Here is a 26,529-nt window from a genome sequence, read left to right as displayed (position 1 = left end):
CCTCGTTGGCCAGGACGCGTGTCAAAGCAAGGCGAGGCGGCGACGGACGGGACGGGCCTCATTCCCGTCCCCAGTAAAGCAAGGGGACACCTAAGGAGCGCATTTAATGCGTCTTGTCCCGTAATGACAGGCGATAAGCTTGTACAATGTACCCTTTCCACCTCCTATGTGCCACTATGGCATCCCCTTTTTCCTATAAAAGGAGGCCCGAGGCGTACTGGAGGGGGATTGGGCTCTTTTGAGCAAGTCACACACCATAGCTAGCTCAAGAACACTCAAATATACACGAAAGCAGGACTAGGGTATTACGCATCCTCGCGGCCCGAACCTGGGTAAATGATCTGTGTGCTGGCTCCTAGACCCGCTCTTTCCACAACCCCACACCCGCCGACCGTAGTAGGGATTCCAGTGATCCCATAGGTGTCGTTCCCACCGACAGTTTTATTTTATCTACATTATGTCATCTTGCTTAAAGTGTTACTCTATTTGTCATGAATTTAATACCATATATGCAGGCAGGAGTCGGTCGATTGGTGGAGTAATAGTAGTAGATCTAGAATCGTTTCGACCTACTTTTCACGGACGTAATGCCTATATAAATGATCATTACCATGAATAACGTCATAACTATACATTTTTCTATCAATTGCCCAACAACAATTTGTCTACCCACCATATGCTATTATTATGAGAGAGATGCCTCTAGTGAAAATTATGGCCCCTCGGTCTATTTTAATCATATTATAAAAACCCAAAGTACCTTGCTGCAATTTTACTTATTTTATTTTACTTTGCAATTTATCTATCTACCATTACTAGATTTTATCTTTGCAATTAACGAGTACAAGGGGATTGACAACCCTCTTGCCTGCGTTGGATGCAAGTATTTGCTCTTGTGTGTGCAGGTACTGTTTACTAGGCATTTTCCTGGTTCTCCTATTGGTCGATAACCTTGGTTCTCACCAAGGGAAATAGTATCCGCTACTATATTGTTTCACCCTTCCTCTTCGAGTGAAAATCACAACGCAGCTCACAAGTAGCAACTGGCGACAAGCACGTGCAATCAGATCCGTTCGGGAAGAAAGGGGGTGATGACTATGGTGGGCGCGGCTCACCTGGCTCCGACGGATGCGGAAGAGGGAAACTCTAGGGCTCTCATGAACGCTGATAGGCTAAATAGGAGGGCTAGAAGCTTCGAGGTGGAGCTCGCGTGCTCTCGGCCGCGGTCCTGATGGTGCGAGTGAGTGGAGGACGAAAAGGAGGGGTGTGGGTCGACTGTAGTCAGAGGCTGACGAGTGGAGCAAACATCGTCACATGGATGCATGCTAGCAGGGGTATGCGGGAGCGCGGGTGAGAAGGGATTAGAGAGAGGGTTAGGTGGGCTGTGGGAGTTTAGCTGGGCACTCCTGCTGCTGGGCCATCTCTCTCCCTCTGTCTTTCTTTTCTTTCTTCTCTATTTAAACAGAAAATGTTGAGAAACATAAAGAGGGGCTAGAGGTGGAATATTGCAGAGAAGAAAACATTCTCGGAGCCCTGGAATTATGCACAATTTGGATAAAATGCTCTGCCATTATTTAAAGATAGAAAACTGAACCAAGTTTAAATTTAATTCAAACTTGACCAGTTTTGAATATGTCCGGAACATTTCCAAAATTGCTAAATTTTGGAGGAGTGGTGATTGGCATGGATTAGAGAATTTAGGAAAATTGTGAGCATTTATTTGAAGCAGAAAATATCCCACATGCAAATAAATGGAAGAAAAGAAGAAGAAGAAGCTCATGCTTGGGGTATATGGATTTGGGTGGAAACAAATATGAAGTTTTGCAAGAAGGCACGGAAGGGGTGATCACACACAAGCTTACATGGAAAACACAACATGGGCATGATTGATGCAATGTGAAGCAACACCAAGTGAATCATCATGCCACAAAATTAAATGAACCAATGCAAAACAATGATCATGATGCAACATTACTTATGCCAACATAGGATCCACTCATGACAAAGATGGTTTAAGGTTACAAAACATGGATCATCACACTTGGGCTTTGACACAGTCGTAGCTCCAAGTCGCAGTAAATCACCACTACCACCGCGAGATGGATGCGGAGCTAGAGGAAGTCTTTGTGGACGTGGAGTCTGACGAGGAGTTGGAGCCACGGGCCTTGGCCAACGATGGGCGAGCCGGTCCATCAGATGACGTCAGCATCTCCTACGACGATTAAAACTAGGGTTACAAAACTAGGATTTCATCATCACCCAGGGTGCATAATAATTTATTATTCACCTGAGGTAATCTTACAATCGATTTGTAAATAAATTACATTTGAAATACAAATAGTTACATTCATATTGATTCCCTACATAAAATTTGTCATAAGAAAAAAATATAGGTCATAAGACTAGAAAAAATGTATTTTATGTACATTTTACACTATGTTTTTACTTTTGTAATTTTATGTAATATAAAATATTTTTTACGGTAATCATATATTTTCTTACGTTCTCTTTTTACGTCTGAAATAAGACAAAATTTATGAAACGTAAAATTACGATGCATTGAGGTTAAAATAAAAGAGGGTGACCGGGAGGACGAATATTCAATCCCTATGTATAGTACGTAGCTTATTTTAAGTTGAGGTAATATCACTTACAGTCATAGAACTTGCACTGGATAGTCAATTTGGTGCTAAAATTTATAATACGGATTTGTCGTCGTCTAACTTGTTATTTGGTGCAAATATTGTTCCTTTCTAGTGTATTCGGGCTCAGTATACCCTGCATGCATAGCAGCGGCGCACATGTTAGGAGCAAAAATTTCCAGATAACTCCCTAGTTGTATTTAATTACACAAAATAGCTAAAGTGAGACACTTGTCAGTCAAACAGCATAAAACAAAAATGATAAACATGTTTGCAGAAGAAGGGGGATTTGAATACTAGACCTTCTAATGGCGCGCACTCTAGGTGAACAAACACGACCAAAGACACTAGTTCTAACTTTTTTTGGGATAAATACACTTGTTCTATCAGAAGGATAAATACGTTCTATAACGCTTCAGTTAGAACACCTGGGCCTGCCAGCTCAAATGGGCTATAATCAACGGAGACCATTTTGCACCTTTGGTGTTTTTCTTTTGAAATTTGTATGTAAATTATTATCTAAGTAATGAAAATATATTTATGGATTAAAAAATGTTTGTATAATTTAAATTAATCCAATTATTTGTAAAGTTATAATTCAAAAATATTATACAAAAATTGTACTGCTCATAGATGAGCGAATGTTTTAACATAAAAATAAGGGGGCCGCTAGGTCTTGAACCAACGAGGCCACGACCAAAGACACCCTTCACGCCCTATTGTCTATACATACAGAAGATGATTAGTAAAAAAAATTAATATAAGCCTGACTATTATATAAAAAATAATAAGTAAAACGTAGGTAATAAAACTGTGCTCAAATACTCCCTCCGTTTCTAAATATAAGTCTTTGGAGAGATTTCACTATGGAGCACATACAGAGCAAAATGAGTGTATCTACACACAAAATGCATCTATATACATCCATATGTAATCCATTGTGAAATACCTACAAAGACTTATATTTGGGAACGAAGGGAGTATTTGTGTGTTAAAAATAGTATACATACAAAAAAGGATTAATAAATAAAACATTTAATATAAACCTGCATATTATATTAGATACCACTGAATATTCATATCAACAATTTAAATTTTAAATTATGAATATGTAATTACCTGGAAATTGAACTATAGAAATGTGCATGTAATTATTGAAATGTTTGTATAATTAAATAATATGTTGGAATTGTAAATTTACAAATATTTTTAACTATATTATACAAACAGTTTTCATAATCTATAAATATTTTTGAAAATATATAAATATTTTTAAAATAATACATGAAACAGTTTTGATAGTAAGTTATTTCGTTTGTAATAACAATATTTATTAAATGAATTATTAAACATTATTTTTCTGACCAAGATTATAATTTACATACTATCTACAAATTTCTATATAAAATCGATAGTGCAAAATGGCTCCACTGATCATAGCCCATTTAAACTGGTAGGCCCAGGTGTTCTAGTCGAAGAGTTATCTCTACTCCTAATGTCTCAGTTGGTAGGTCGCGTTCCGAGTTTTATTTTCGTACCACCATTTTCGTCCGGTTTTTTTTCGTCCTGGAAAAACCTACGAAAAAAACCAGGACTCGCACGCACGAGCGAGACTGCCCTCGGGGGGAGGCCTCCAGATCCCTTCGCTGCCAGATCCCTCCTCGCGATCCTCCCGACGTCCTCGCGCCGCCGTCCTCTTCTTCTCTGCGACTCCTCTGTGCACGACGCCCTGACCGACGCCGGCGAGTCCTCGGCACTCCGCGTGCGCCTCGCATCCAACGCCGGGGAGGATCGCGTGACTCCGCCCGCGTCGTCGCCTCCGACGCTGGCCTCTCCTTCACCACCGTCCCTGCCGGCAGGGTCCCCCTCGTCATGGCCTTCCTCGCCTGGGTGTACGTCACCAGCTGGTACGCTTATGCCTTCCCTCCCTCCCTCTCCTTCCCAGATCTCTCCTCTGCTCAACACCTCTGATCTCCCATTGATTCGTCTGCAGGCCATATGGCAGGACGCGCAGACCCGGGCGATCCTCTCCGGCCTCCTTGAGAAGAGCTCGACTCCAGCCCGGCGACGACGATGACCTGATTCCTACCCGTGGACGATGATGTGCTCTGGCCCAACCGCATCGACCTCAACAAGCCTCGTCAAGAATCGTCACCGTGGGCTGCGCCCCTCTCTTCCTTCACGACCAGGAGTTGTCGAGGAGAACCATCAACTTGATTGATTGGTTGTCTACTTGAAAAGAAAAGAAGATGAAGTACGTGACCGTTGTAGCTACTGTTGAATTCATGTATATACATTGATTGTTCATCCAATTTTGTCTACTGTTTTCCTAAAGGACGAATGAGTGGATCTGAAGGAGAGAGGGCGAGAAGAAGAGGCGCCGTGTGTCTTGTAGTGGGTGAGAATTGTCTAGCCGGCAATGGATTTCCAGCAAGGGTGGCAGAGAAAAATCCATGACGGGATGAACACCACCACTACAGCATCATGAATGTCATCGAGGTACCTATGTTTCCTCAGTCCTACCAGGAAAGTTTTCAGATAGTTACTGCTAAGAACTTCTATGCAGTTCTCTTGGGCAATAAAACTGCAGTCACTGGAGGGAGCAAACCAAATGACCATATATCTACTACTCAGATCACGGGGGTTCTGGAGTCCTTGGCGTGTGCAAGTTATATCCACTGTTTTGTTGTATTAATTTGTTTTCTTCATCTTGTGTATTGACCTTTGCAAGTTTCAGGTATGCCCAACCTGCCATATCTCTATGCTGCGGATTTTATCAAGGTCTTACAAGAACAACATGCATCCAACACCTACGCAAAAATGGTAAGGCTGCCCTTAGTTACTTTTTTGTGGTAACCTTGTCCTGTATATATGTGGAAGCTTGTGAAAGTGGCAGTATTTTTGAGGGTTTGATGCTTGCAGACCTCAATATTTATGTCACAACAGCATCTAATGCAGAAGAAAGCACCTGGGGTACATACTGCCCAGGAATGGAGCCATCGCCTCCTTCTGAGTATATTACCTGCTTAGGTGATCTCTACAGTATTTCCTGGATGGAAGACAGGTATGTAACTCGTAACCTGAATTCACAATGATAAGATTAATTTACAGAGTACCAGTGTTTAGCAGAATAGGGTACAATGACCAGCATCTGATGAGTTATATTTGGTTGCATTACTTTGCACTGCATAGTACCTCAAGGAGGATTTTGTAACAAGTCATGTCCATTCCTTCCTTTAGTTCCGAAGTACATGGCATAGAACCTGCTAATTTGGATTACACAAGTCTGCTGAAGAATCTGTTTGTATATTAAGCATTCACTTAATGACATGTTTGGTTATCCTGGTTCCAGGCTCAGATTGTTTGTAGAGTAATCATACATCAATAGTGTATGTGTGGTCTGTATAAAATGGATAGGCGTAGATTTTCTTAATCAACTTGGTGCGCATTATTGGTTCTAGCTGAAATATCTTTTCCCCTGCATCTTACACTAAGGGAGATTCAGGGAAGAAGTGAGGTGCATAAAGTATAACAACAAGGCAGGCAAGATACTGGTGGTGTAGGCTTCAACATTCAGTCGTTGTGGCCACAATGCACTCTTATTTCATAATATACCTTGCATGTTTTTTATTTGAGAGGGAATTAGATTTAGCCTAGCCGTGCTATCCATCCCAGATGCTAATAAATTGTGTAACTACGTAAGTTCTTTTTTGACTCAGAAATAGCATCGGCTGCATAGATGGAGTACGTTTTACATGTTTTTTTGTTGTTGGAAAAAGTATGCTTTTCATCTTAACCATACACTTGAAAAAAAAATGCTATTTTGCCAAAGAATTTCTTGTCAGCTATGGTATTTAAGCTCAGAGTTACTAACTCAATGAGGTGTATTATAAATTTGGAGGTACTAATTTTTTTTCATATACATAAATGTATTTGACACCTCTGAGCATCTACAGATCTTGCAATTGCTAGATAGCATTTGCCTTCCAAATTTTTTCCTTGAGACCATGTGGGTCTGAAGATAAATTGTTTAATAGTGAATGTTGTTATGTTTATGCAAGTTGGATGCTATTAAAAACTTCTTATTTCCCATTTTGGGTATGAATTATGCTTTATACTAGCTGTTAGAGAAATATTAGAACACAGTGTGCATGATAGTTCTTTTTAAAATACCTAAAGAACTTTGGGTCCTGATGAACTCACAGAAAAAGAGATTTGAAATTAGGTCCAAGCCTAAAGAAGGGCCACGCCTAAAATAGAACACGGCACCCCTTTCTAAAATTACTAACGGGGTTGATGTTGTTGCACGTCGTGGCGGGGACGGTCGTGTAGCAGCCGTATGTGCACTGCTTGTGCTAGGCGCCGATCTGGAGGCCCCTGATCGGAAGGGAAGCCACTGGAGCTGCTGCGGGAGATGGTGGCGGTACGCTGGTAGAGCTTGGAGCAGACGTGGAGGGGCCGGACCTGCTGGTCCTTGAAGGTGCTGAAGGTGCTTCGAGAAAAAAATCAGTTAGGTATGATTCTCAGTTCTCACTACCTCCGCGTGATGCAATTAAAATTTCAAATCTTTATTGTTATTTCCAATTAATTTCGCGGCTGATTCGACAATATCAGTTACTAACTTAATTCAAATGGCTGACCAATTATCCGAGACAATTTTATAGTGTTTTACTTTATTTCTATAACTGTTATCCTGTAAATTTAGTTTGTTTTAAAGGTTTGCCATGTTTCTTTAAAATTTATCCGTTGAATTTGTATGTCTGCTCCACTGGGCTGCTGCTGCAAGCTTTCATGTTTGGCTCTTGCACCATTGTTTCATATTTGTATGCTCTATTTTCCTGTTCAGTCATTTTGGTCTTTATATATGGCTTGTGTTTGTGGGAATCTTATTCAATCAAAGGTTATAAGATATATTACATTGCCTTTGTTGTTTCTCATATATATCTTACATAGATCACTATATGAAAAACTTAACCCTTATGAGGTCGCGGTTATGTTACGTGTTGACTACATATATAGTTTGTTCTACAAATCATGGAATTGAACTTGCAAAGTCAGGTTGGATGTAGCTCTGATATAATTATGTATGAAGTGATATGAAGGTGCGCTCATGTCTTGCAAGACATCCCGCTTCTGTGTCAGGCAAATGTGCACATCATTGACACCATTGATGCATGAGCACTAATAATTTTTTTCCATCTTTGGATGTTCCATAGGAAGTTCAGATTTTTATTGACCATTTTTGTACATAACGATTTATTTTTTTCATTGATAATTAGGTGAATTCATTACAGTTTGAAATGATCTATATGGAGGTCACATTGTTTTTTAGGGTATTAGTCCCCTGGTGAAGTGGTGGGCATTATCAATGCTGCTGCATTTTAAGGTAGTGGTCAAAATGCTAGCTAGGATAAATTGGAAGGAGCCGATCATAGTTTTTCGGCTATTACTGTAGAAATTCATGGTATTATCCTTGCTATGACAGTGATGTATTTGCATTGCTGCATAAATTCATGGAGTGATTCATATTTTCTTGACTCATTTTACGTGTATTGTTACTGCAATAACGACACAACTATTCTTTCATCTATGGTGTTAAAAATAACGACGTGTAACATATAGAAGGGTAGGACTTTCAGTTTCTTATTTGGATTTTGCAACTTAACCATGAATGTGAATGTGTAGGAATAATGCCAAAATTACCTAACCGAATTGCAATAAGATTTTTACGTTTATTATTTAAGTCAAACCTTACCACTAGGAGATGAAATGGTTGTTTTAGGTGTACATGTACTAAGAAAAGGAACGGCTTGTGTTCCACGATGGTACGTGCCGCAGTATACTCAACGGATGGCAGGTTCTTATATGCCATATGGAGAGGGAGAACCAGGTGCCTGAGGGACATCGAGCTTTCCCATGTCTTCTTCCTTCCATTCAACGTTGTTAAGATTTTGAAGATTTTTGGCGATCTGAACTCGCGTGACATGGACCCTCTGCAACGGACTCTTGGCTTACATCAACCATTTTGTTGACCAAGTACCTGTATTGCGGCATGATCCAAGGAGTGGGTCACTGCATATATCCTGACATGACTGGGTAAGTCACCTTATTGTAGCAATTCAAGCATTTGTCAATGAACCTTGGCAAGTGTAGTTCAGTGATGTGGTCTTGCCATGCTCAGCTCTGTTTATTATGCATCAACGGCCATCAATGATAAGTAATAATATATTTAGTAAATATTATGATGTGCAACGCCAACCATTGGAGTGATTTAATGCTTCCAATTATGCATTGTATATATTCAAATTATGCACATGTGATTTAACGCTTCCAATTATGCATTGTGTATATTCAACCATTGGAGACTTGAAGTAGGAATTAGTGGAGAATAGGAAGGTGGATAGTACATGGGAACCAATCAAATACGTGTAGGTATGACATGGTGCTTTTTTTAATCTCTTGCCGATGTCAATATTTTTCTACAGGTACATATATACAACTGAATCACAGAAAAAAATTGATTAGGTACACCATAGAATAGTCTCACATCTTGGTTTATTTACTACCCTGTTTAAATATCAACCAACATGCATGTCAAATTTATAATTTGTTAATTGCTTGCCTCAAGGCAATATATATATATTCAATCACTGAGGATGCAGAATAAATTATTATTCACATGTGTGTGTGTATACTTGGACAGAAACACTCCCATACCTGAGGTCTCAGTTAATGTACTGATGTTGAATTCTTCTGTCACTCCTGATACAAAGCTATAGCTATACTTCCATTTGCCAAGATGATAAAATTGGTAAAATACAGTGATTTAGTTACTTTCAGATTTTGGTATTTTCTGAGAAGTGCTCCACAAATATGAACTAAACAAGCTTGTATTTTCTCTACTCCTAATGTCTCAGTTGGTAGTCTCGCCTCACCCACCACATCTCACCACTCCTATCTTTCGCCCACCACTTCCATTTGCCACTGAAATGCTGCTATTTTAAGAATTCAAGAGATTGCCTTTTCATTTTGTAAAATATTCCTGTTTCATTGTACCATCTGAAGTGACCAAGCATGATCATGGTTTGCCATGTATGATACAACGAAGTCATTTTATTAAGCTGGCATTAGTAATTTTGCATTTTACATGATTCGTGTGCAAGTTTGAACGTTAATATTAAGTTTATAATACTGGCACAGTCTTTTATTGTTATCTTCTTGGGAGTACTTGAGAAGGCGTGGCGGGGAAGGTGGGGACACGCCATGGCAGAGGCCAGTGGCAAACCTACGTGTAAGCCCTGAGGTCCGGGGAAGGTAGCTTTATTTGGCAATGCCAATGATCAAGTTAGGGATGCACAAGTCAACCATGAGATGTGAGTCACACGGCCATCTTTCTTTTCCTCAGAAATTTGTCTCTCCAGTAACATGGCTCCTTAACAGAACCAACTATGGTTTGCTAAATTTATTTGGATGGAGGGGTGATATTTCCTTTCTTTACAATAGATATATATTTATTTCCCTCTATCCATGGGCGTTAATATATTTATTGTAACAAGGTCGGAGACTGATGTGGATGCGCAAGGGCAGCGCTGGCCTCTGCCTAGAAGGGCAATCACAGTGTACAGAGCTCTAGCAGCACTACGCCGTCATCCTCTGCCTCACCCCGGCCGCATGAATTTCAAGAGATGGTGAGAGTATCTCTGCAAATTGTGTATTTTTTAATTTAGACCTTTTTGCTCTAAGTGCCATTGCACGATTTCGACTTGGCGGTGATATTTCTCAAATGCTGCAAATTCAATCTTAAGTTAAAAATAAATAACACTGCGTAATTTAGTAATGGGAAATCTACAAGTTCTTAACCATCCTTGATTTGATTAAGTAAGTATCTGAGAGACAGTAGGTGGATATATTACTATAAATGCTTAAACTTTTTAGCCTGTAGCGCTTCCTAATCATAATACTTATGTATACTTTTTGGCTCCTACTGAGTTAACCCTGCTACATCTGTACATCTGCCTTTGGGTGGTTTTCCCCTTCCTTACATATATGTAGTTCTGTATTTCCAAGCTATTGTTATTGTACTAGACTGAGTGGTTGGGTACGCATCCCTTTGTTTCGGACAATTACAGCAAGGAAGTAGGAGGAAGAAGAAATGCAGGCGACCTCATGAAAGTCACAGCAGCAAAGATCCACAGGTGAGCAATCTTGGTTCCTCTGCTTCTGCACTGCATATACATTTATTTTCTAGAAATCTTCTCTTTTTTGCAATTTCTGTTATTTTGCTTACTACAAGTAACATGAAGATGCCATATGATTTTGTTCTGTTTGTGAAGATGGAGAAGTCAGAGGAGGAACCATGATTTTTGAACAAGCATTAGTTTGTGGCTCATGGATGAAGATTGCAAGTACTACTTTGTAACTAATTTAGCTAATCGCTCACCAAGTAGGTGATTTAGCTAATCGCTCACCAAGTAATTAATTTTTAATCTGAAGTTGTATATTGACTGTAGGACAATAGCAACTCAGTTTTCAACAGCTGCAAAATACTGAAATGATGCTATTTTAAGAATTGAAGAGATTGCATTTTCATTTTGTAAAATATTCCTGTTTCATTGTACCATCTGAAGTGACCAAGCATGATCATGGTTTGCCATGTACTCCCTCCGTTCGGAATTACTCGTCCAAGAAATGAATGTATCTAGATGTATTCTAGTCGTAGATACATCCATTTTTATCCATTTTTGTGACAAGTAATTTCGAACGGAGGGAGTATGATACAACGGAGTCATTTTATTAAGCTGGCATTAGTAGTTTTGCATTTTACATGATTCGTGTGCAAGTTCGAACGTTTGTCGAATAATACTAATATTAAGTTTATAATACTGGCACAGTCTGTTATTGTTATCTTCTTGGGAGTACTTGAGAAGGCGTGGCGGGGAAGGTGGGGAAACGCCATGGCAGAGGCCAGTGGCAAACCTACGTGTAAGCCGTGAGGTCCGGTGACCCACAACTTTTTTATAGCACCCCTTTGTTTTTCCATAATTTACTCATTAGTCCTTGTAACTTGAGAGGGTTGACCCCACAGATTTCTAATGACCTCACAGGGTATTCTTGCTGGCGTCGTCGCTAGCAGAGGCGCATGGTCGACAGGAAGAGCCAGGGCATTGACACTTTTCGTGCTACCAACACTACATACCAGCGTGAGTGAATGTTATAGTGGCCTTAGATGCCCTATCAAATTCTTGCTTGACTTTTTGGTTTTGCATGCTTGGATGTATATTTCAGTTCCTGCATGATATTTCTCATGTGGAGTTGAAACCACGTTCGTCCAATAGGAAATAATCATATCTTTCACTCTGAAATCATATTGCATATAGAGTGATGATATGTTCTTGTGCGAATTACTGCACACATATACATTAAGTTACCTGAAAAGGTCTCACAATTGGGCTCCTACAAGTAACACTATCACTCGCTTGTAGTGTTTGCAAATGGTGATAATTGTCATACTACTCGGTAACAGCCTTACTCGAATCAGCCTTGACCTTGTATAATATACATAGTGATTTGGTGCATGGTATTTTTTAGTGAATTTGATCAAGATTTTGTTATTTTAAGTACATTTGTACATTCCGTTGTTTATTTAAATAAATTTCCCAGTAAGTTGATTTTCCAGCATGGTCATAATGTTGACATTATGAATTGATTTGTGAAGCACAAAAACACAATAACAGTTGGGAGGGCTGCTTTATATCCCTAGACCCCCACCCACACCTGACCGCCATCTCCCTCTTTCCTCGGTATCATAACCTGATGCGACGTTGGCGGCGCAGCAGTCCGGAGGAGGCCAGCAGTGCCGACGACGGCTCTGCGATGGGGAAAGGTCGCTCATCATTGCGGCACCAGCAGTTCCACGATCACATTATATCCGCGTGTTGATGAGCAACATGACTCTCCGCCCTTCCTCCCTCCAGGTACCTCTCCAAACCCTAAACACCCCTTAGGTTCACAGTTTATCACTATACTACTATTGTTTAATTAGATGGTAACATAAAACTTGGAGTGTCTGTTCGGAATTCTTATTCACTGCTAGAGATGCTAATTGGGTTCTCTCTGCCTCTCACAAGTTTATCCTTGTGTTATATCTTATTCAGGGTAAAAAAATGCCCAGAATAAAGAAATGATGAATTATACTGTACTCATTATTGTAGTTAAAGATTACATTTAAAATTGATCATCGATCACGTGGGATGCTGCCAACTTGCAGGGTCGATGACACATTAAATTGCCATATTGCTTTTCCCTCTTCTTCGCATGTTAGGAATATATCTTTATCAATAGAATTTAATATTTGTGTTTTCGCATGCAGGAAGAGACATGATCATATCGATCACCAGTCATGGAGTCAAGTGGTTGTTGTCGTCAAGCTAAATGTTGGTGAGTGCCAAATGAGAAGATATGTTCTAATATTCCTGAGCTGGACATTATGGTAAAATATTAATTTTAGAAATTTTGCCAATCATACCGGTCTGTAGCTATATCACATTGCAAAATTCCATGAACATGTGGTCCACATTATTTTTCACATTGCAAAATTCCATGAACATGTGGTCCACATTATTTTTCTATTATATTTTTCCTGCCCAAGCGTGGATGCAGGTGGATGTGGGCGCCGCGGCTGCCACCAAGGATGTAGGGGTCATGCTACAACCGGTGAGGACACAATAGGCACTTTTTTTTGGGATGGAGGGAGTATTACATTCCTTGTAATCGCATGCTATATTTTCAGTGGGAATTCATTGACACAGTTCCTTACAAAAGTTGTATCTTTGACATAGGCAAACTGCTCAAGTGATTATATCATCCATTCTGATTTTGAGGGAAATATATCCAAATGAACAGTATGATGAACCTAATGGCTCTCTATCCTCATTTCTCTAACATGCAAGCGTCATAAATTTTAAAAAGCCCGTGGCAACGCACGGGCAGTCTACTAGTATATTGTAGTTATCCTTCTAACACAACTAATGCCTTTTGGCTTGTTGGTTCACCTGGTGTGCACGCTATCAGAAGGTCGGGTGCTCGAATCCAGCCCCTCGAACTATATTTATCAATTTTCGCTTATATTGTTTGACTGACAAGTGGGTCTCTAAGTTTTTTTAATAATTAAAAAAATCTAGGGAGTTAACTGGAAAATATTATTCCTAGCCACTAACGTGTGGGCTACTTGCATCCTGGCATGCCATGTAGGCAGAGTGTATGCCCGGGCGCCCGTCTATTGTACAAAGCATCATATTGCACCAAACAACGAATTAGATGACCATAAATTCATATTTTATAAGTTTTAGCACCGAGTTGAACATCTATTGTAAGTTTTATGACCGGCGTTGATAGTACCTCTTCTAAGTGCATGATGTAGTAGCATGAAAATAGGTGGTGAGATTTGAGACTTGTGATTACAACGGACAAAAAAGAGTGACCGGACCCTTAGCGCGGACTCGCCTAGACGTGTTCATGGACTCATGAGGGGTGTTCCGCAACTCCGTCGGCGAGTCCGGACCGAGGTTGCGGAGCCAGGGCGAGCGTCGTAGACGAAGTAGTCGAAGTAGTCGAACACGCGAAAGTAAATGACACAGAGAGATATGGAGGAGACCAGTTTTATTAATCAATGATCAAGTGTTATAATGATGGCTCCTTGTTGCTTTATATAGGGACTAAGGGGTCAAGGGATAAGTACCCACTTAACGTAAAGAGGGGAAACGGGAGGGGCCAGCCCGTGCGATTTGCACGCGGCTGCCGCCACCCTCCCGGATGGCCCGGTTTCCCAACACTCCCCCTTGGGTAATTATCCGTATATCCATGCCTCAAAACTCCGAAAAACCCAATGGAAAAAAATATGCAGAAAGAGCACACAGTATACGTTGTTGTATTGCACGAATTTCCTCGTCAAAAACCTCGTGTGAGAAACATCAGGAAAACTCACTCAAGGGAAAAAGAGTACAATCCACTCAACCATCAAGTTGAGTACTCGATCATCAGGATTGAGATTTTAGCGACGAGTTTGTGAAGTTTCTCCCCCTGAACCTTGCATCTCTTTAAGTCTCATCATACCGATTCCACGCACACACCTCTCTAAGGTTGATGCCGGTAATGATTTAGTGAACATATCAGCAAGATTGTCACAGGACTTAGTATGCAAAACTCTCACCTCGTTCAACTGCTGCAGCTCATGTCCATAGAAGAACTTGGGACTATATGCTTTGTGAGGTTACTCTTCACATAACCCATCTGGACTTGTGCAACACAAGCAACATTATATTCATAGATAATGGTAGGGGTTTGTACGGTGTTCAGCCCCCATGTCTGCTGAATGTGGCCGATCATCCGCCAAAGTGATACACATTCTTTTGACGCTTCGAATAGTGCCATGATTTCCGAGTGGTTCGTGGAAGTCGACACAAGAGTTTGCATGGACGATTTCCAGGAAAACGCAGTTCCACCACAAAGGAAAACATATCAAGTCTGCGATTTGCAATCATGCGGGTCCGATAGGTACCCAGCATCGGCATAGCCTATAATAGATAGGTCTTGATTCCTTTTATAAAATAGGCCAAGATCGTTGGTCCCTTGCAGGTAACGGAAGACGTCCTCGACACCTTTCCAATGTCTTTTGGTAGGTTTAGAACTGTATCTCGCAAGCAAACTGACGGCGAACACAATGTCTGGCCGTGTACAGTTTGTGAGATACATGAGTGCTCCAACTGCACTCAGGTAAGGAACCTCTGGTCCCAGAGTTTCCTCCCCCTCTTCCTTTGTCCTGAACGGGTCCTTGTTTGGCTGTAAAGACCTCCCGACCATCGGGGTCTTAGAAGGATATGCCTTATCAAATCCAAATATTTCCAACACCTTCTGGGTGTAGGCCGACTGGTGCACTAGAATCCCATCAGGGGAATGTTCAAGTTGTAGACCTAGACAGAACTTGGTTTTACCTAAATCCTTCATCTCGAATTCCGACATCAGGTAGGAACTCGCTTCCTCAATATCCTCAGGTGTACCGATTATGTTTAAATCGTCCACGTACACCGAGATTATACAGAATCCATCTTGGGATCACTGTATAAAAACACATGGGCAATCTTTATTGCTCTTGTAGCCCTTCTAATGAAGGAAATCGCTTAAGCGATTGTACCACATTCTACCAGACTGTCTGAGTCCGTACAATGCCTTTTGAAGTTGAACACTGTATAGACCCCTATTTGCTCTGTCATGGTTCGGAACAGGGATACCTTCTGGAACCTTCATGTATATGTTCGAATCCAAGTTACCATACAGGTAAGCAGTGACAACATCCATTAGTTTCATTTTCAAGCCCATGTTTACTGCCATCGAGATCAAGTATCTAAAGGTAACTCCATCCATGACCGGGGAATAAGTCTCCTCAAAATCGACACCTGGTCGTTGAGTGAACCCTTGAGCGACGAGCTTTGCTTTGTACCGCACTACCTTATTATTTTCATCTCTCTTTCAAACAAAAACCCACCTATGGCCAATAGGGCGAATGTGGGGAGGAGTTCGACAAACTAGTTTGAACACCTTCCTTTTGTTGAGAGATAATAATTCGGCAGTAATTGCCTGCTGCCAATCTTTCCAATCCGACCTTTTCTTGCAATCAGCGAGCGTGTTAGGCTTAGGGTCAAGATCTATGATTGAGGCAATTTTCGTAGCAAAGTTGATGTCAACAATCACCGTTGCTCGGTTCAGGGACTCCCCCGTATAAATATAATTTATGGCCATTTCGTCATGGAGCACATCCGGCGCAAACACTTGCTCTACCAAATCCCATTATGGGAGCAAGGTCCTTTAGATTTCCCGCGCCGATGTGTGCGCTCACATCTCCGCTGGGTGTTTCCCCTATGGGAAAGTTTAAGTCCGGAATTTCGTGCACTGAATTTTCCGTACTTGTGCCAGGTCTCGACTGGATCCCCGTTTCAATTTGGGGTACTTTGGTGACATGTTGTAATAAATCGCTCTTGTCCTTTTTCGTCAGGCGTCCCCGTGTACTTGGGATTTCAGAAGCCGGATTTCTCGTCCTTTTAGGCCTTTGGACGGGAGCGGGTATACCATCATTTTTCTTTGGTATTTCAACCCTTTCCGGTGCATTGCGCGCGTGCACATGCGATTTTGTCACACTCTTTAAGTCACTAAAGTGGTCAGGCAGTTGATTTGCTAAATACTGCAAATCTATTATCTTTTGGACTTCTCTCTCAGTCTCAGTAGTGCACGGGTCATGAGCGTGGATCCCCGTGGCTTGCCACGTGATTTCTCGACTTTTAGCATCAAGGGGTTGATTCTCTCCCCCTAAAGTCAGGAAAAAATCCTCGTCAAAAATGCAATCAGCAAAATGAGCCGTGTGACAGTCACGTGTCATGGGGTCCAGATACCTGATAATGGACATAGTCTCATAACCAACGTATATCCCCGACTTACGGAGCGGGCCCATCACCGATCGCTGAGAGGGTGGTATTGTTACATATACCTGGCAACCGAACCTACGAAGGTGGGAAATTTTCGGTGCCGACCCTTGCGCAAGTTGAACAGGAGAGTGGATGTTGTAGGCCGATGGTCAAAAGTTGATGAGATTAGCCGCGTTTAACACAGTGTGGCCCCAACATGTAGTTGGTAAATTACAACCCTGAAGGAGCGGTCAGTAAATGAATTTAACTATTTTAATCAATGCCTCGGCAAGTCCATTTTGTGTATGAACATGTGGTACCGAGTGCCCATCTTTGATTCCCATTGCCATGCAATAATCATCGAACACCTTTGAAGTAAATTCTCCGGCATTGTCCATTCGAATAGACTTTATACGATAATCCGGGAAATTATTCCTCATTTGTATGATCTGAGAGATCAACTTTGCAAAGGCATGGTTCCGTGTTGACAGCAGGCAAACATTGGACCATTTAGAGGAAGCATCAATGAGCACCATGAAGTACCGAAATGGCCCCGTGAGGGGCTGAACTGGACCGCATATGTCCCCTTGGATACGTTCCAAAAACGCGGGGATTTCATCCCTCACCTTGAGGGGCGATGGCCTAATGACTAACTTCCCCTTAGCGCATGCGGAGCACACGAAATCATCGGGATTCGGGAAGTTCTTCATGTTAACATTATGGCCATGCGAGTTGTTAATTATATTTCTCATCATCCTAAGTCCGGGGTGGCCTAACCTATCGTGCCAGAGGTAGAAGAGTTCAGAGCTTCTAAAGACGGTCTTGAGGGTAGTGTACACGGGCGGTGCTACTATCTTATTGTAGTATAGCCCTGTGTCAAACGAAGGAAGCCTTTCGATAACATGTTTACCACCTGCATCCCGCTTTGTGATGAGTAGGCACTCCTTGCCATTTTCATTGTCGGTCTCAGCATGGAAACCATTAGCACGGATGTCTCTAAAGCTCAAAAGAGTACGAGTCGACTCCGGGTACAACAACGCATCATTAATGATCAAAGTTGTTCCCATAGGGAGTATAATAGTGTCTCGTCCGGAGCCAACTATGTGAGAACTGCAGCCGGCGATTGTCATAATACTTCCCGGAGACTTTTTAATGGACTCAAAGTACTTAGTTTCTCGTAAAATGGTATGAGTGGTGGCGCTATCGGCAAGGCACATTTCCTCCATTCGGGCGCCACACGCGTTCTAAAATATGACATCTAATTAATGTAATGAGGAAGAAAATACATTAAAAATAAACGCACACATATCAGAACATAACATGCTATCATGTATAAATAATGGAATAAATCAATGAATAAATGCCAACCAATCGCCAAAGTAAAGAATAAGTTTATGCTCTCATAGAGCTTACAACCAAATCGAATTTATTCAAATTTATTGTATCAAATCATGGAATCATGATAACTGATAACCCACAAGTGCAGGGGATCACATCAGCTTTCGAGGGTAGAGTATTCAACCCAAATTTATCGATTCGACACAAGGGGAGCCAAAGAATATTCTTAAGTATTGGCAGTTGAGTTGTCAATTCAACCACACCCGGATAACTTAGTATCTGCAGCAAAGTATTTAGTAGCAAAGTGGTATAGTAATGGTAACAGTGGCAAAAGTAAAGATAACAGTTTTGTAGTAATTGTAACAGTAGCAACGTAAAAGTAAATAAGCGAAGCACAATATGTGACAAGCTCGTAGGCATTGGATCAATGATGGATAATTATGTCGGATGCGATTCCTCATGTAATATCTATAACATAGGGTGACACAGAACTAGCTCCAATTCATCAATGTAATGTAGGCATGTATTCTGAATATAGTCATACGTGCTTATGGAAAAGAACTTGCATGCCATCTTTTGTCCTACCCTCCCGTGGCAGCGAGGTCCTAGTGGAAACTAAGAGATATTAAGGCCTCCTTTTAACAGAGAACCGGAACAAAGCAATAGCACATAGTGAGTACATGAACTCCTCAAACTTTGGTCATCACCGAGAAGTATCCCAATTATTGTCACTTCGGGGTTGTCAGATCATAACACGTAATAGGTGACTATAGACTTGCAAGATAGGATCAAGAACTCACATATATTCATGAAAACATAATAGGTTCATATCTAAAATCATGGCACTCGGGCCCTAGTGACAAGCATTAAGCATAGCAAACTTATAGCAACATCAATCTCAGAACATAGTGGATACTAGGGATCAAACCCTAACAAAACTAACTTGATTACATGGTAAATCTCATCCAAACCATCACCGTCCAGGAAGCCTACGATGGAATTACTCACGCACGGCGGTGAGCATCATGAAATTGGTGATGGAGGATGGTTGATGATACCGATGGCGACGAATCCCCCTCTCCGGAGCCCCGAACGGACTCCAGATCAGCCCTCCCGAGAGAGATTAGGGCTTGGCGGCGGCTCCGTATCGTAAAACGCGATGAAACTTTCTCTTTGATATTTTTCTCCGTGAAACGAAATATATAGAGTTGGAGTTGAGGTCGGCGGAGCTCCAGGGGGCCCACGATATAGGGGGGGCACACCCAGGGTGAGGGCGCATCCCCACCCTCGTGGACAGGGTGTGGGCCCCTGGCCTTCATCTTTTGCCAGTATTTTTTATATTTTCCAAAAGTTATCTCCATGGATTTTCAGGTCATTCCGAGAACTTATGTTTTCTGCGCAATAAACAACACCATGGCAGTTCTGCTGAAAACAGCGTCAGTCCGGGTTAATTTCATTCAAATCATGCAAGTTAGAGTCCAAAATAAGGGCAAAAGTGTTTGGAAAAGTAGATACGTTGGAGACGTATCAACTCCCCCAAACTTATACCTTTGCTTGTCCTCAAGCAATTCAGTTGATAAACTGAAAGTGATAAAGAAAAACTTTTACAAACTCTATTTGCTCTTGTTGTTGTAAATATGTAAAGCCAGCATTCAAGTTTTCATCAAAGATTATGAACTAACCATATTCACAATAACACTTAGGTCTCACATTTACTCATATCAATGGCATAATCAGCTAGCGAGCAATAATAATAAAACTTGGATGACAACACTTTCTCAAAACAATCATAATATGATATAACAAGATGGTATCTCGCTAGCCCTTTCTGAGACCGCAAAACATAAATGCAGAGCACCTTTAAAGATCAAGGACTGACTAAGCATTGTAATTCATGGTAAAAGAGATCAAGTCAAGTCATACCCAATATAAACTAATAGTAATACATGCAAATAACAGTGTGCTCTCTAGTGGGTGCTTTTTAATAAGAAGGTGATGACTCAACATAAAAGTAAATAGATAGGCCCTTCGCAGAGGGAAGCAGGGATTTGTAGAGGTGCCAGAGCTCGATTTTAAAATAGAGATGAATAACATTTTGAGCGGCATACTTTCACTGTCAACGCAACAACTATGAGATGGCGATATCTTCCATACTACATACATTATAGGCGGTTCCCAAACAGAATGGTAAAAGTTTATACTCCCCACCACCAACAAGCATCAATCCATGGCTTGCTCGAAACAACGAGTGCCTCCAACTAACAACAGCCATGGGGGAGTTTTGTTTAATTATTTTGATTTTCTTTGATCTTTTTGATCATGGGACTGGGCATCCCGGTTACCGCCATTTTCTCGTGAATGAGGGGCGGAGTCCACTCCTCTTAAGAATAACCCACCTAGCATGGAAGATACAAACAACCCTAGTTGAAACATGAGCTGCTCGAGCATACAAAACAGAATTTTATTTGAAGGTTTGGAGTTTGGACATACAAATTTACTTGGAACGGCAGGTAGATACCGCATATAGGAAGGTATGGTGGACTCATATGGAACAACTTTGGGGTTTATGGAGTTTGGATGCACAAGCAGTATTCCCACTTAGTGGTGAAGGCTAGCAAAAGACTGGGAAGCGACCAACTGAGAGAGCGACAACAGTCATGAACATGCATTAAAATTAATTTACACCGAGTACAAGCATGAGTAGGATATAATCCACCATGAACATAAATATCGTGAAGGCTATGTTGATTTGTTTCAACTACATGCGTGAACATGTGCCAAGTCGAGTCACTCAATTTATTCAAAGGAGGATACCATCCCATCATACCACATCATAATCATTTTAATAGCATGTTGGCACGCAAGGTAAAATATTATAACTCATAGCTAATTAAGCATGGCACAAGCAACTATAATCTCTAAATGTCATTGCAAATATGTTCACTTCATAATAAGTTGAGTCAGGAACGATGAACTCATCATATTTACAAAAACAAAAGAGGTCGAGTTCATACCAGCTTTTCTTATCTCAATCAGTCCATCATATATCATCATTATTGCCTTTCACTTGCACGATCGAACGATGTGTATAATAATAATAGTGCACGTGCATTGGACTAAGCTGGAATCTGCAAGCATTCAACTCAAGAGAGAAGACAAAGTAATATGGGCTCTAAGTTAAATAAACAATCATGCATGTGAGAGCCACTAACCATTTTCAATATGGTCTTCTACTCTCGACCCCCAAAGGAAGGAAAAGAAAATAAAACTATTTACACGGGAAAGCTCCCAACAAGTAAAAGAAGAACGAGAAATCTTTTTGGGTTGTCATTTTAATTTCTACTACAAGCATGGAAATTAAACTAACTATTTTTTTTGTTTTCTTAAGGTTTATCAAACACACAAGAAGAAAGCTAGAAAAAGAAAATTAAACTAGCATGGATAATACAATGAAAGAGTATGAGCACCGACAACTATAATAGTGTGTGAACATGAATGTAAAGTCGGTGAGAAATACGTACTCCGCCAAGTTTAGGCTTTTGGCCTAAGTTGGTCTATTGCCAAGGATCACAGCTACTCTCCCTGGTGTACTGAGGGGTGTAATCAGGATACCACTGACTAGGGATCTCCTCCGGATCCCACTGATAAGATGATGGACGATAAGGGTCCAGTGGAGGTTCCGGCTCAGGCTCTGGAGCAGATGCTTGGCCTCGATGAGCGTACACCGCTTCCAGCGCGACGAGGTAATTAACTGCAGTCAAATCAAACAACAAAGGCGCGGGCAGGATAATAGTCTCATTATGTTTCTTATTAAATCTCAAGTTATACAGGAGCATCTTATCATCATTGTGAACAATAAACGCATGCGCTACCATCCTCCTGTAATCTAAAAGGTAAGGAGGCAGTATTGTCTCCTCTTTCTCATGGTGCCTAATAGGTATCTCAAAATGTTTAGCAAGACGTGCAGCATAGATACCTCCAAAGATGGGGCCTTTTGTACGGTTCAGGCTTAGCCGTTTGGCGATAACGGCACCCATACTAAAACTATTATCACCAAACAAGGCATGGAATAGAATAATAATGTTGGGAAGACTGAAGTTTCCACTATTTCCACGACCAATTAAGCATCGACTAGCAAATAAGGCAAAGTAGCGTAAAACAGCAAAGTGTATGCTAGTGATTATCGCATCAGCACCCTTCTTTGGATCCCCTACAGTAATGGTGTTAACAAAGCCATCCACATCTTTACGATGTGGTTCATCTAATCTGCCCTCAAAGGGTATTCTACATACTGCGCAAAAATTACATAAAGACATTTCCTTGAATTCATCATATAAATAAAATGATACTGATGGAGGTGAATTCTTAGGATAATAATAAAAGTTTTGCACGAAAGTATTGGTGAGTAAGAGATACTGATCGATCCGGTCGTGGAGGATGTCGGTGAGGCCTGCATTTTCAATCAAAGAATAAAAGTCTTCATAAATCCCGGCTTCTCTCAAGAAATTATCACAGGGCCATTCACACGGCCGTACTTCCGCTACGCGAGAAAGATTATACTTGGCCTTTTCCTTCTCTTTAGCTTGTTTATCTTGGGAGCCCTGGCTAGAAGAGCCCCTCAAAAATCTCCTTATCATTTTCTGAAAATTTCTGAAATTTTTAGTAACTTCAAAAACAAAGTGAATAAAACCAAACAAGATTGGTAGCAACTACTCCTACAAGTGCCTAGATCCTGTATCATGCATTAGAATTATTTGGGACCTCAAAAATTTGACATGCAAGCTCAATAACAGGGTCACCTATGCAAGAAAAATTTGCAATGAATAAAGCACTAGAACAAAAACTAATTGGATCAATGGAGGAGTCACATACCAAGCAGCAATCTCCCAAAGTAGTTTTGTGAATGGAGCTTTGAGCAAGGAGATCGAAAATCGCAGCAAAATGAGCTAGAACTCGTGCTTGAGATGGATGGGGATTTTTTGGGAAGAAGATGGAGTGTGTGGGTGCAGGAATAAGTGGAGGGGGCCACCCTGGGCCCACGAGACAGGGGGGCGTGCCCAGGGGGTGTGGGCGTGCCCTCCACCCTCGTGGCGAGGTGCTTGCCCCTCCTGCAGTGTTTTGAGTGCCTAAAATCCTCAAATATTCCATAAAAATCATACTAAATTTGCATGGCATTTGGAGCACTTTTATTTTCGGGATATTGTTTATTGCACGGAAAATTCAGAAAACAGACAGATAATACTATTTTTTGCTTTATTTATTCTAAATAACAGAAAGTAAAAAGAGGGTACAGAAGGTTGTGCCTTCTAGTTTCATCCATCTCATGATCATCAAAATGAATCCACTAACAAGGTTGATAAAGTCTTGTTAACAAACTCATTACGAATAACACGGAACCGGAGAAATTTCGAATAACACTAGGTTACCTCAACGGGGATATGAACATCCCCAACAATAAGAATATCATACTTTTTCTTGACAGTAGGAAGAGGAAATTCAAAACCTCCAATAATGATAGTTGAACTCTTCCCAATAGAATTGATGCTATGAACTTGAGGTTGTTTCCTCGGAAAGTGTATTGTATGCTCATTAACATTAACATGAAAAGTGACATTGCCTTTGTTGCAATCAATAACAGCCCCTGCAGTATTCAGAAAGGGTCTACCAAGGATAATCGACATACTATCGCCCTCGGGAATATCAAGAATAACAACGTCCGTTAAGATAGTGACATTTGCAACCACAACAGGCACATCCTCACAAATACCGACAGGTATAGCATTGGATTTATCAGCCATTTGCAAAGATATTTCAGTAGGTGTCAACTTATTCAATTCAAGTCTACGATATAAAGAGAGAGGCAGAACGCTAACACCGGCTCCAAGATCACATAAAGCAGTTTTAACATAATTTCTTTTAATGGAGCATGGTATGGTTGGTACCCCTAGATCTCCAAGTTTCTTTGGTATTCCACCCTTAAAAGTGTAATTAGCAAGCATGGTGGAAATTTCAGCTTCCGGTATCTTTCTTTTATTTGTAATGATATCCTTCATATATTTAGCATAAGGATTTAATTTAAGCATATCCGTTAAGCGCATACTTAAGAAGATAGGTCTAATCATTTCAGCAAAGCGCTCAAAATCCTCATCATCCTTTGTCTTGGATGGTTTAGGAGGAAAGGGCATGGGTTTCTGAACCCATGGTTCTCTTTCTTTACCGTTCTTCCTAGCAACAAAGTCTCTCTTATCATAACGTTGATTCTTTGATTGTGGGATATCAAGATGAACTGCAGGTTCAACCTTTACTTCATTGTTATTGCTAGGTTGAGCATCAACATGAACATTATCATTAACATTATCACTAGGTTCATGTTCATCACCTGATTGTGTTTCGGCATCAGAAATAGAAATATCATTGGGATTCTCAGGTGTGTCTACAATAGGTTGACTAGAAGCATGCAAAGTCCTATCGTCTTTCTTTTTCTTCTTTTTGGAAGAACTAGGTGCCTCTAAATTATTTCTGAGAGAATCCTGCTCGATTCTCTTAGGGTGGCCTTCAGGATACAAATGTTCCTGAGTTATTCTACCAGTTGTAGCCACTCTAACAGCAAAGTCATGTTTATTACTTAATTCATCGAGCAAATCACTTTGAGCTTTAAGTACTTGCTCAGCTTGAGTGGTAACCATAGAAGCATATTTGCTAATGAGTTTAAGTTCACCTTTAACTCTAGCCATATAATCACTCAAGTGTCCTATTTCGAAAGCATTATTCTTTAATTCTCTACCAACATAAGCATTAAAACTTTCTTGTCTAGCCATAAAGTCATTAAATTCATCTAAGCATGGGCTATAAAATTTAGTAGATGGGATTTCAACTTTATCATATCTATAGAGAGAATTTACCTTTACTACGTGTGTCAGGTTATCAAGACAATGTGTTTCTTTGACAGGTGGTAAATTAAGACCATGTATTTCTTCAATAGGAGGTAAATTCTTAACATCTTCAGCTTTAATACCTTTTTCTTTCATTGACTTCTTTGCCTCTTGCATATCTTCAGGACTGAGAAATATGATGCCCCTTTTCTTCGGAGTATGTTTAGTCATAGGCTCAGGAGTCGGCTCTATTGGCTCAGTAATTGCCTCAGGAATTGGCTCAGGAAGAGTCCAATTATTTTCATTAGTCAACATATTATTCAATAGTAATTTAGCTTGGTTGACTGTTCTTTTCCTGAAAACACAACCAGCACAACTATCCAAGTAGCCCTTGGAAGCATCAGTTAGTCCATTATAAAAGATATCAAGTATTTCATTTTTCTTAAGAGGATGATTAGGTAAGGCATTAAGTAATCGGAGAAGCCTCCCCCAAGCTTGTGGGAGACTCTCTTCTTTGATTTGCACAAAATTATATATTTCCCGCAAGGCAGCGTGTTTCTTATGAGCAGGGAAATATTTAGCAGAGAAGTAATAAATCATATCCTGGGGACTACGCACACAACCAGGATCAAGAGAATTAAACCAAGTCTTAGCATCACCCTTTAATGAGAATGAAAATATATTAAGGATATAATAATAGCGAGACTTTTCATCATCAGTAAATAGGGTGGCTATATCATTTAACTTGGTAAGATGTGCCACAACAATTTCAGATTCATAGCCATAAAAAGGATCAGATTCAACCAAAGTTATTATTTCAGGATCAACAGAGAATTCATAATCCTTATCAGTAACACAGATAGGTGGAGTAGCAAAAGCAGGGTCAAGTTTCATTCTAGCATTAAGGGATTGCTGCTTCCATTTAGCTAGTAACTTCTTAAGATCATATCTATCTTTGCAAGCAAAGATAGCTTTAGCAGCTTCCTCATTCATAACATAACCCTTAGGAACAACAGGTAATTCATAACCAGGGGAAAACTTTCATCATCACTATCATCAATAATAGCATCTTCAATAATTTCATTCTCTCTAACCCTAGCAAGTTGTTCATCAAGAAATTCACCTAATGACAAAATAGTATCATGCACAGAAGTAGTTTCATCATCAGTATCATGCATAGCAGAAGTGGTATCATCAATAACATGCGACATATCAGAGTTCATA

At 40.6% G+C, this 26,529-nt stretch overlaps 1 protein-coding gene across 34 annotated transcripts; it reads left to right on the top strand.

Annotated features, from left to right (window-relative positions):
* Positions 1 to 4,231: 4,231 nt before the first annotated feature.
* LOC123155961 (uncharacterized) lies at positions 4,232 to 13,529 on the top strand. 34 transcript variants are annotated; one of them, XR_006477724.1, is made up of 17 exons: positions 4,235 to 4,549; positions 4,636 to 4,896; positions 4,978 to 5,141; positions 5,209 to 5,310; positions 5,380 to 5,465; positions 5,565 to 5,706; positions 6,975 to 7,156; positions 8,425 to 8,738; positions 9,843 to 10,015; positions 10,199 to 10,330; positions 10,772 to 10,837; positions 10,976 to 11,047; positions 11,534 to 11,624; positions 11,747 to 11,842; positions 12,479 to 12,616; positions 13,012 to 13,079; positions 13,291 to 13,529. XR_006477724.1 is itself a non-coding variant. In XM_044574125.1 (10 exons), coding segments are annotated over exons 3-9 (552 nt in total). In that variant the 5' UTR covers positions 7,164 to 8,028; positions 8,425 to 8,738; positions 9,843 to 10,013; the 3' UTR covers positions 13,024 to 13,079; positions 13,291 to 13,529. The 34 variants fall into 34 exon arrangements, 3 of the variants coding, with proteins under 3 accessions (XP_044430060.1, XP_044430059.1, XP_044430061.1); XR_006477717.1 differs by having other exon boundaries at positions 11,534 to 11,636; positions 12,358 to 12,616; XR_006477723.1 differs by having other exon boundaries at positions 10,976 to 11,085; positions 12,476 to 12,616.
* The last annotated feature ends 13,000 nt before the right edge of the window (positions 13,530 to 26,529 follow it).

This window comes from Triticum aestivum, chromosome 7B, assembly GCF_018294505.1.
Source record: "Triticum aestivum cultivar Chinese Spring chromosome 7B, IWGSC CS RefSeq v2.1, whole genome shotgun sequence".
NCBI lineage: Eukaryota > Viridiplantae > Streptophyta > Magnoliopsida > Poales > Poaceae > Triticum > Triticum aestivum.
Note: the sequence above shows the minus strand (reverse complement) of the source record. Positions and strands in the feature narration are given on the sequence as shown.